Raw genomic sequence first — 11950 nt, 5'->3', positions numbered from 1 at the left:
TAACCTTTATTAAATATATCTTTTGTACATATTTTCCCTGAGACTATGTCTTTTCTTTTTAATTGCTAAAAATGTCTTTCGCAGAGCATAATTTTATAATTTTAGTGAAGTTCAATTTATCAGTTATGCTTTTCATGGATCATGCCCTGGTATTGTATCTAAAAAGGCATCACCAAACACAAAGTCATCCAGATTTCTCCTAAATTATCTTCTAAGGGTTTTGTAATTTTGTGTTTTACACTTAAATTTATGGCTCCGTTGAGTTAATTTTTGTGAATGCTGTAAAGTCTTTGTCTATGCTCACAGTTTTGCATGTGGCTGTCCAGGTGTTCTAGTACTCTTTATTGAACATCCTGTCTTTCCTCCATTGTATCCTCTTTGCTTTCCTCCTTTGGCAAAGGTCAGTTGAGTCTATCGTTGTGGCTTTATTTCTAGTTTCTCTGTTCTATTCAGTTATCTATTTGTTTATTCTTTCATCAATACCACACTATCTGGATTAGTGTAGATGTGTAGTTGTGTATAATTGAAGTTGTGTAGTATCATCAGTCCTCCAATTCTGTCCTTCTCCTTCAATATTGTGTTGGCTATTCTGGCTTGTTACCTTTTCATATAACTTCATTTTTAATATATAGTTTGTCAAAAAAAAAAAAGGAAAAATAAATAAATATATAAATATAGAGTTTGTCAATAACGAAAAAGTTACTTGCTAGAGTTTTTATTGGGATTGCACTGAATATGTAGAGCAAGTTGAGAAGAAATTACATCTTGTCAATATTGCCTTCCTCTCTACGAACATTCAGTGGTTCTCCATTTATATAGGTCTTCTTTGATTTCTCCCAGTAGAATTTTATACTTTTCTTCCTAGAGATCTTATACATATTTTCTGAAATTTATACCTAAGTATTTTATTAGCAAAAGTGACAATATGAATAGCATTGTGTTTTTTATTTTAAATTCTACTTGCTCATTGCTAGTATATAGAAAGCAATGAACTTTTGTATAGTAACCATGTATCCTGAAACCCTCCTATATTTCCTACTAGTTTTAGGAGGGTATTTGGGAAATTCTTTCAGATTTTCTACATAGACAAATGTCACCTGTGACCAAAGATTGATGTATTCTTCATTTCTGTATAATGCTTTATAGTAATTTGCTAGGGCTGCCATAACAACATACCAAAGACTTGGTTCCCTAACCACCAAATATTTTTCTCCCAGTTTTGAAGACTGGAAGTACAGAATCAGGGTGCCATAAGTAAATATTCTAAGGCTCCTGTCCTTGACTTGCAGGCATCTGCCCTCTTGTTCCCTCTTCATATGGTCATCTCTGAGTCCATATGCACCTCTATGTCTCTATGTGTGTCCTAATATTTTCTTATAAACACACCAGCCAAACTATATTAGTACCCAGCTGTAACAGCCTTATTTAGATTACTTCTTTGAAGGCTGTATCTCCGAATATAGTCACATACCAAGGTACTGGAGGTTAGGGCTTCAACATATGAGTTTAGGAAGACATCATTCAGCCCATAATACTTTTACGTCCTTTTTGTCTATTACGTTACCTAAGACATCCAAAAGGGTGCTGAAGAGATGTGTTGAGGAGGGACATCTTTGCCTTATTCCTATGTGAGTGGGAAAGCTTCTACTTCATCACCATTAAATATAATGGTTTTTATAGATGTTCTTTTTCAAGTTAAGGAAATGCTCCCTTATTCCTACTTTGCTAAGAGTTCCTTTACTTTTTATCCATTGGCACCATCACCAGAAACATCATACAAGACCAAAAATTATGAGACACACCTCCTTGGTGCACTCTTCTCATACTAAGCAGTTACTTTGTTTTGTGTACTTAACCCACAATTTTTTCCAAATAAACTTTTTTTTTCAATTACATTGGTATACTTCAAGCCCACATCAATAACATGAACTGATATAGTAGTGTACTGCCTCCAAACTTAGCCCTTTAAATAGATCTTCAATAAAGTCTAAAGACTTTCCCTAATTGTCAGGACACCCTCTCAAGCACCCTACTTTGTAATCTGTATGTTTATCTTCGGCATAAAATTCTGTGGATTTGGATTGGTTTTGCATGCAGGATGTAATTCTCACACTGGACTATAAGCTCCCTAAAGAATAAGATTATTTATACCTGAGCCTACACAAGACCTATTACACACCCAATAAATTAATCAAATAAGTGAATATTCACAGGTATAGATGAGTAAATTTTGGACAACACACAATGTTAATGGCTAACTTGCTCTATACCTTTATTAAATATTCTTCACAATAATTAACCCAGGGAAACAATGTATGAAAACCCAAACTGAGTCACTGGTTGCTCAAAAATGTTTGTAGTCCTCTCTCTACCATTTTGGTTCTTTACATTAGGATTTAGCAACTAGCAATGTCTCAGAACACGCTACAATGCCTGTTAATTTGATATAAAATTTCCCAAATTAATCTTTCTAGCTAAGATTATTTGTTATTATTTATTATTATATGTATTTTATTATTACTTCCTCCTAATATAATACATTTCAGATACTTGATTCAAAATGAAAATTCAATAACTATATAACATGCTAAAACAAAGTAGTTATATAATTAGAAAACATAATATTTTAAAAAATAAGTTGGAGGGGAATTCACTTCTGAATGTTCCCTCTCTGTAAAGAGAGCTTTCTTACTATTCTACCTTTCTAATCTTATATCCTAATAAATTTTTACCTGCTGCTCAAAAAAAAAAAAAAAGTTGGACATTCTTGTCAATGTTGGAGATTATGTTATAAAGCAAGGAGAAAGCCCAAAACAAACAGCTCACAAAACTGTTTATACACTATATTAACATATAAAAGTCGTGCTCAGCAGCAAGCCATTAAGTAAATACGAATCAATACTGTGAAATAGAATGTTATTTGAGATAATGGGAAGGGAAATCTTGAAAAATGCTTCTCTGATATCCAGGACATCTCCAATATCAGGATGAACAATGTCCCAGGTATCTCACCAGGAAAAGGTTCTGCTAATATATTTATGATGTTTAATAGAATAAATGTTATTAATGGTCAAAAGGAGTATGAAAGAAATACAAAATCCATGTATCCATGGAGAAAAAGAGATAATAATCAAAGAATAGGATTTTTCTTTAGAAGTTTTTTTAGAGCTTCTTTGACATCTTTGTTTCTCAGGGAGTAAATCAAAGGATTCAGCATGGGAGTGACTAGGGTGTAACATAACGAGGCCACTTTACTCAGCTCAGGAAATCTGTCAGGGATGACATACATAAAAATCACAGCACCATACAGCACACTCACGACTCCCAGGTGAGAGCTGCAAGTGGAAAACGCTTTCTTACGTCCCTCAGTGGATCTTATCTTTAAAACCGTGGACACAATATACATATAGGACACAATAATGACAATTATGGTAGGCAAAATAATAATGCTGCATAAGAAAAAAGAAACCACCTTAAGAAAGTAGAGATCAGAACAAGAAATCCTTTGAAGTGGACGGTAATCACAGTAAAAGTGGTCGATGGCTCGGGAAGCACAAAAGGACAAAGTAAATGTCACGCTGGTCAAAAGAATTGAGCTAAAGCTGCCACATAAATAGGAACCAGCCACCAACTGCATGCAGAGACGTGCTGTCATCTGGACAGAGTAGAGGAGTGGGTTGCAGATGGCAATGAAGCGGTCATAGGCCATGGCTGCCAGGAGAAATGCCTCCGCCACGATGAAGAGGGCAAAGAGAAAGAGCTGTGTCACACAGCCTGCAAAAGAGATGGACTTGCTCTCAGACCAGAAGTTGATCATGGCCTTGGGTGCAATAACAGACGAATAGAAGAGATCAATGAAGGACAGGTTGCCTAGGAAGAAATACATCGGTGTGTTCAGCCGGGGATCGGTCATAATAATGGTCATCATCCCAACATTACCCAGAAGGATCATGGCATACACAAGCAGAAAGAGCAGGAAGAGGAGAATGTGGAGCTCGGAGGAGACCCTGAAGCCTACAAGGATGAAGTCAGTCACTTCCGAGTGATTGTCTGTTCCCCTCTCACTCATGGCAGAAACCTGCTGAGAGGCACAAGGAAAAATAAATGAAATCTGGGCTTTGTTTCTAGTGACACAAATACTTCCTTAAGTGTAAAATAAATTAGTTATATCTTAATTAAATATTGCATACAAAGCCATGTTAATGTCATGAAGAATTAGGAGTTTGAATTATGTAATACTAGGTCCATGAGACTGTTATTCTGTTAAGCAGTGAGAGAAGTTAAGGGGTTATTTTATTTTAGATCACTATTTTGCTGAGCATTCACCAAGAAAGTAACATAATATATTGTCTAATGTTAGTCACATTTTGAATTTCTATTCCTAATATATTTATCATTAAATAGTTGTCTTTACCTAAAGAATATAACCTAAAATACAAGGAATACATATGATCTGTATGATAGTGCTATAGCCATCACTTGCCTGTCAGTGTCTGAATCATTAAAAGACAGTAACAAATATAGTTAGAAATATTTTTACCTTCTTTTACCTCCATCTATTTGATTTCCATTATTACTGTGCCATCTCTAAAAATGGAATAAAAAGTGATAAGTTATTCGTATGTTAAAATTAATAACATCAAAACAATCCCTAAACCTAGATATCATTTTCTAAAGCTCTTTCCAAACCTATGTTCATTTTTTCAGTTCAAGGATATCCCTCCCAAATAAATGCATTTTTATTGCTTTATTACATATATTTTCTTTCCCTTGCTAGTTGTGTGATTTAATATATTACATATTAACTTAACTATTTTCTTTGAAGCAGAGAAATAAGCTGATAACCATTCCAGTCCTTACATGACAATGAATAACTTTTTATCAAAGCTGCATCAATTCAAGGGCTTTCACTCTTTAGTCAGAGAAAACAGACGTAAGTAATATATATATATATATATATATATATATATATATATATATAATATAGACATATATATATAAATATAGACTTAAGTCATAAATACAGACTTAACAGAAGAACAGACTTCTGTTCTGATCTCCTTAAGGAAGGAGAGTTCCTTTCTTGTATTCTATTATGCCTTATATATCTTAATATAAGGATAATAGGATAACCGTGGATATTTGAGGACCATAGCAACCTTGGATCTCCAGAGTCCATGATCACTTGGTAGAATATCAACAGTACTTACTTTCTTCTTATCTGCAGGAGTTTTCCACATTGAGGTTCTGTTCATCCTCTGTGACGGATTCCATTGGGACAGGAGCAATCATAAAATCAATTACGGAGACAGAAGTGCAGGCTCAAGGGCTATTGTCCATGAGGACTGCAGTAACCTCAGACATAAGCAAATTATCTAATAATAGTCCAAATATAAGGAGCTGTCCTTCTCTGGTTGTGTGTTTCCTTTGGGAAACTTCTCTATATTTTATTTTCTTTGTTGATAAGAAAAACTTTCTGGTAATTATCATAGCATACATATTGGTAAGCATAAGGAAACAGATTTAAATGTTTGTGCTATATATATATATATATATATATATATATATATATATGTTTAAGATGAATGAATATATTAAATTGTCATAAATTACATTTACCATGCTTTAAAAAAAGGTAGAAGTTAACTCCAAATTATGATTTGCCTGTACTTCCTGATGTCGATGTATTTCATGATATGACAAATGTACTCTAAGTCACAAAGCCAGATAAAGTTTCACTAATTCTAAGCTTTCTTATGTGTAAATAGTAAATAGTTAGAAAATATAATGGAAGAAATGATAGTTTTAAAAATATTTTAAAAATTCTTAGTAAGAAATTGTATAAAAGATCATGATCTGTATTTAAAAATCCTCAATAATTATGTGTGACTAAAGACTACAGTAAAACCAGAGACATAATACTCTATATAATGAAACTAATATTATACGAATGCCATTTTCCCCTGAATATTTCCATAACCTAATTACAGTTCTATTTTTAGAAAAATCTTTTTTTATTTAAAAATTATTTCTAGAATTATCTGGACTTTTTTTAGTGTGTAGATAGCAAATCATATGGGACAAGAGCTTTTCCTTATTATAATACAGTATTAGTAGAAGTTTGGTAAGTGTAAGAAGAGCAAACAGTTTAAGTATTTTGAACAGGAAATGATTAATTAAGGTGAATTGAGGCCTGTGAAATTTGGAAAGGCTGGAGGAATTTCTGGGTGACACTCTTATAAGGACTCTTAGGGCAATATAGAAAAATTCACAGAGATAGGCCACCATTGGTGATTCAATTTAAAAATAAAGAACCTTAACTGTGGTCTATGGATCAGATACATGGAAGCAAAAAGATGTCACTGTTTCCTCATCCATCAAAACAGCTTCTCTAGGACGTTGGGGACTTAACAATGCTTCAGAAAATAACCCACATGTATTCACAAGCTTCCAAAGGTGACACTTCCTTGATAGAAAATGTCAAAAGGACCAGAAAGTTGATCCCCACCTCACTTCGCCCTTTCCAATTCTGAGTTTGTGGGGATCTCATTGGTAGAACAAATTTTGTGCCAAGAACCGTAGTAGCAGGAGACATTTGAACTTTCCAACATCTCCAATTAGAAAGCACATGGAATAGGACTTGGCTACCCAGTCTATACAATGTACCAGAATCCAATTCCTTAAACTGCCCACAATGGCATTAGCAATAAAAATATGCTAGGGCTCAAAATACGTAAGAACACTTACTATCATGTGCCATAGTTGGGCATAAAGAAACCCTCCATGGATTCAACGGTTGAAATCATTCAGTGTGTATTTTTTGATGAAGGTCAGCTTAATATAGAAGTCAATAACCAATTAGATAATTAGCTAAGAAGAGTTTATTGCCATGGACATTAAAGATACTTCCTAAAACTCAACGGATCAAAAAGAAATCAAATTAAATTTTGGCTAACTTTGAACTAAATAGTACAGTTTGTTATGTCTAATCTTCTGCAATACAGAAGAAGTACTTAGAGGGATATATACAAAGCACTATAGGTAAATACTATAAACAAGAAAAACAGGAACAACTAGACTAATCTTCTATTTTAATATAGTGAAAGAAAAAACAACAAGTCAAAACAGAAAAAAATGAAAGTAAATAATACAGATAAAAATTCATGAAATAGACAAATATGACTCTCTGAGGGGATAAAAGATGAAACAAACAAACAAAAAAAGACCGAAAGCAACAAAGACTAGAAAGGACCAGAGAACACCATCAGAAACTCTACAGGTAACACAAGGGCAATAAATTCATATCTTTCAGTACTCACTCTAAATGTCAATGGACTAAACGCTCCAATCAAAAGCTATATTCATATTTGTCTTGCTGGATAAACAGTTTTTGGCTACATATTTTTCTGATTCAGTACATTGAATACATCCTGCCACTCCTTTCTGGCCAGCCAGGTTTCTATGGATAGGTCTGCTGTGAACCTGATCTGTCTTCTCTTTAGGTTAAGGACTTTTTTCCCCTGGCTGCTTTCATGATTCTTTCCTTGTCTGTGTGTTTTGTGAATTTAACTATGAGATGCTTTATTGATGGTCAGTTTTTGTTGAATCTAATGGGAGTTCTCTGTGCTTCCTGGATTTTGATGTCTGTGTCTTTACCCAGGTTAGGAAAGTTTTCCACTGTTTGTTCTCCATATTTATGAGTCTCTTCTGTTTTGTCCCCCTCCCTGTTTTCCACTGTGATTTGCTCAAATAAACCTTCTACCCCTTTTTCTCTCTCTTCATCTTTTGTGAGCCCAATGATTCAGATGTTATTCCTTCTGAATGAGTCACTGAGTTCTCTAATTCTTATATCATTTGCCTTAGTTTCCTTCATTTTCTTCTGCTTCAGTATTCACCACAATTTGTACTCTATATCACTGATTCACAGCTCTGCTTCATCCATCCTTGCTGCCCTGGCACCCATTTGAGATTGCATCTCTGGTATAACATTTTTAATTTTGTCCTGACTAGATTCTACATCTTTTATTTCCACAGAAAGGGATGCTATGCTTTCTTCAACCCCAGCTAGTATTTATATTATCGTGATTCTAAATTCTGGTTCAGGCATCTTCTTGTATCTGTGTTGGTCAAGTCCCTGGCTGTCATTGCTTCCTGTCCTTTCTTTTGGGTGAATTCCTTTGTTCATCATTTTGGAGGAAGAAAAAGAATTAATAAAATAAAAAATAAAAATAAAAAACAACACAAAAATAAATAAATAATGGATGCTAGATACTAGGTGTTTTTTGGTCTGGTTGTTGAAAGAAACTTGATAGAATAGAAGAAAAAGGGGAAAAAATGGAAAATGAAAATGATGAAAATTTAAATAAATAATAAAATAGGACAAAATGAAATGATGAAAGTCAAATAAAATGGAAAAATGTTTCAAAAAAGTAAAAAATAGAGTGGAGAAAAATGAAAGGTAAATATGTTTTATAAAAATGGAAAATAGAATTTTTTTTTCTCTTTCTGTATTCAAGAATAAGAAAAAAAAAGAAAAAGAAAAAATTGAATAGATGGACCAGAAAACAAAATGGAATACCACTGAAATTACATCACTCCCCCTAGAAGTCAAATTCTGAAGCACTTTATAATCCATAAACTAGGCGTTCAGTGAGACTTGTGGTGTTTCTCTAGAGCACTGTTTACACCCTTGGATGGGGCTTTGTGTAACGGCTCCATTCTTCACTAGAGGGTGCTGCTTAGCCCACTAGGGTGGATCACTGTGGCACTGGTACATGTGTATGCACATACACAGAAAAGGTGAAAATCTCATCATACAACTACCCAGTCTCTGGTTTCAGAACTCTGTGCTCTCACCAACTGGCAATCAAGCACCCCTCCTTTGTCTCCCACCTCTATCCACTCTCTGCTTCTGCCCTGTCAGGGACCAAGTCATCACCTTCCAGGCAGCACCTCCCTCCCAAGTTTATCTCAGATGGGGCTGCATTTCCAAACTCCTCACTTCTAGAAAGATACGGGTTTAGAGTCATTGTGATGTCTGTATGGTTTATGCTTGTAGTGATGTCTCTGGTACTTTGTCTCACAGGATCCCCCTTAGGATCTCTTGTAGGGCTGGTTTCGTGGTGACAAATTCCTTCAGTTTTTGTTTGTTTGGGAAGACCTTTATCTCTCCTTCTATTCTAAATGACAGACTTGCTGGATAAAGGATTCTCGGCTGCATATTTTTTCTGTTTAGCACACTGTAGATATCGTGCCAAGCTTTTCTGGCCTGCCAAGTTTCAAAGGAGAGATCAGTCACGAGTCTTATAGGTCTCCCTTTATATGTGAGGGCACGTTTATCCCTTGCTGCTTTCAGAATTTTCTCTTTATCCTTGTATTTTGCCAGTTTCACTATGATATGTCGTGCAGAAGATCGATTCAAGTTACGTCTGGAGGGAGTTCTCTGTGCCTCTTGGATTTCAATGCCTTTTTCCTTCCCCAGTTCAGGGAAGTTCTCAGCTATAATTTGCTCAAGTACCCCTTCAGCACCTTTCCCTCTCTCTTCCTCCTCTGGGATACCAATTATGCGTATATTATTTTTTTTTAGTGTATCACTTAGTTCTCTAATTTTCCCCTCATACTCCTGGATTTTTTTATCTCTCTTTCTTTCAGCTTCCTCTTTCTCCATAACTTTATCTTCTAGTTCACCTATTCTCTCCTCTGCCTCTTCAAGCCGAGCCGTCGTGGTTTCCATTTTGTTTTGCATTTCGTTTAAAGCGTTTTTCAGCTCCTCGTGACTGGTCCTTAGTCCCTTGATCTCTGTGGCAAGAGATTCTCTGCTGTCCTGTATACTGTTTTCAAGCTCAGCGATTAATTTTATGACTATTATTCTAAATTCACTTTCTGTTATATTATTTAAATCCTTTTTGATCAGTTCATTAGCTGTTGTTATTTCCTGGAGATTCTTCTGAGGGGAATTCTTCCGTTTGGTCATTTTGGAGAGTCCCTGGAGTGGTGAGGACCTGCAGGGCACTTCCCCTGTGCTGTGGTGTATAACTGGAGTTGGTGGGCGGGGCCGCAGTCCGACCTGATGTCTGCCCCCAGCCCACCGCTGGGGCCACAGTCAGACTGGTGTGTGCCTTCTCTTCCCCTCTCCTAGGGGCGGGATTCACTGTGGGGTGGCGTGGCCCGTCTGGGCTACTTGCACACTGCCAGGCTTGTGTTGCTGGGGATCTGGCGTATTAGCTGGGGTGGGTAGGCAAGGTGCACGGGGGCTGGAGGGGCAGGCTTAGCTCGCTTCTCCTTAGGTGATCCACTTCAGGAGGGGCCCTGTGGCAGCGGGAGGGAGATCCGCTGCCGGAGGTTTGGCTCCGCAGAAGCACAGAGTTGGGTGTTTGCGCGGAGCGAGCAAGTTCCCTGGCAGGAACTGGTTCCCTTTGGGATTTTGGCTGGGGGATGGGCGGGGGAGATGGCACTGGCGTGAGCCTTTGTTCCCCGCCAAGCTGAGCTCTGCCGTCCGGGGGCTCAGCAGCTCTCCCTCCCTTTGTCCTCCAGCCTTCCCGCTTTCTGAGCAGAGCTTTTAACTTATGACCTCCCAGACGCTAAGTCGCGCTTGCTGTCGGAACACAGTCCGTCCGGCCCCTCCGCTTTTGCCAGCCAGACTCGGGGGCTCTGCTTGGCCGGCGAGCCGCCCCTCCGCCCCGGCTCCCTCCTGCCAGTCCGTGGAGCGCGCACCGCCTCGCCTCGCCGCCCTTCCTACCCTCTTCCGTGGGCCTCTAGTCTGCGCTTGACTCCGGAGACTCCCTTCTGCTAATCCTCTGGCGGTTTTCTGGGTTCTTTAGGCAGGTGTAGGTGGAATCTAAGTGATCAGCAGGACGCGAGGTGAGCCCAGCGTCCTCCTACGCCGCCATCTTCCTCATTCCCAAACTCCTCACTTCTGAGGGCCCTGCATCTTCGACCCACTCAGACCCTCTTGGGGAGGGTCTCACCAAGCAATGACTAGTGCTGGGCCACCCCCAGGAATGCTCATGGAACCACACCTTTGCAGATGCCCAGAGACTGAGACCAGTGCCAGCCCCACCCCCCCCCCCCCCCCCCACCAAGAAAACTTTGTGGGATTGTGTAGCAGCAGCATTTCAGGGCTTATGGTACATCACATCAACATCTGGTGCCAGGCTTCACCACCTCATAACATCCTTGGTCTGCTGGGTGGGTCCTTGGCCTTTGGGGAGGCCACACAGCCTCTACCAAATGCTTTCACATCATGGGAGCCACTTCTTCCTGTGTGTCACAAGGACCCCTTGGACCTCACTGTTTGCTGCTGGAGACTCACTTTCCCACCAGAGCTCTACCAGGTTATCGAGCTGCAGAGTTTCAGACTCTGTGCTCCCCTGTTCATAAGAGTCTTAATGGTATCCAAATCCTCTCCTTTTCCCTTTCTTTCTTTCTTTCTTGTTAATTCTTTTATGTGTTTTCTACTCTTTCTCTTTTTCTACAGTTGCTTTCAGGGCGAGTGCCTTTCCAGTACTCTCCCCTCTCTCTCCATCCTCTCTCTGCAAGCAAAAACAGCTCCCTACCCTTCATGGCTTCTCTCTTCCCCAGTTCACCTCTCCTCACCATATACCTGGCAAGTTCTGTGGTTCAGGTTGTGCAGATCGTTGAGGTAACCCTCAGATCAGTTTTCTAGGTGTGCAAGATGGTTTGGTGTTTACGCTATTTCACCATCTTGCCCCTTCTCAAGATTTTATTCTTTAAATAATCTCTACATCCAACATGGGGCTCAAATTGACAAGATCAAGATCAAGAGTCATATGCTGTACTGACTGAACCAGCCAGATGCCCCAAATATCATTTTAATATAATCAATTTCAGGACACAAAATGTATTCTTTTTCTGCAAGATTCAAAACAGTTTAATTGATGTATCTTAACACTGAGCAGATATACCTTATGTTTTAGTTTTACACAATGTT

The 11950-nt window shown here is 38.1% G+C and overlaps 1 protein-coding gene across 1 annotated transcript; it reads right to left on the bottom strand.

Annotated features, from left to right (window-relative positions):
* Positions 1-3130: 3130 nt before the first annotated feature.
* LOC132677278 (olfactory receptor 9K2-like) lies at positions 3131-4069 on the bottom strand. The gene has a single exon (XM_060629150.2). The coding sequence runs from the start codon at positions 4067-4069 to the stop codon at positions 3131-3133; it is 939 nt and encodes a 312-aa protein (XP_060485133.2).
* Positions 4070-11950: the final 7881 nt, after the last annotated feature.

This window comes from Panthera onca, chromosome B4, assembly GCF_046562875.1.
Source record: "Panthera onca isolate mPanOnc1 chromosome B4, mPanOnc1 haplotype 2, whole genome shotgun sequence".
In the NCBI taxonomy this organism is placed as follows: domain Eukaryota; kingdom Metazoa; phylum Chordata; class Mammalia; order Carnivora; family Felidae; genus Panthera; species Panthera onca.
This window is presented reverse-complemented; position numbering and strand designations above follow the sequence as displayed.

Coding starts and splice junctions, on each gene's coding strand:
- LOC132677278 (XM_060629150.2), bottom strand. CDS start 4,069: ATGAGTGAGAGGGGAACAGACAATCACTCGGAAGTGACTGACTTCATC.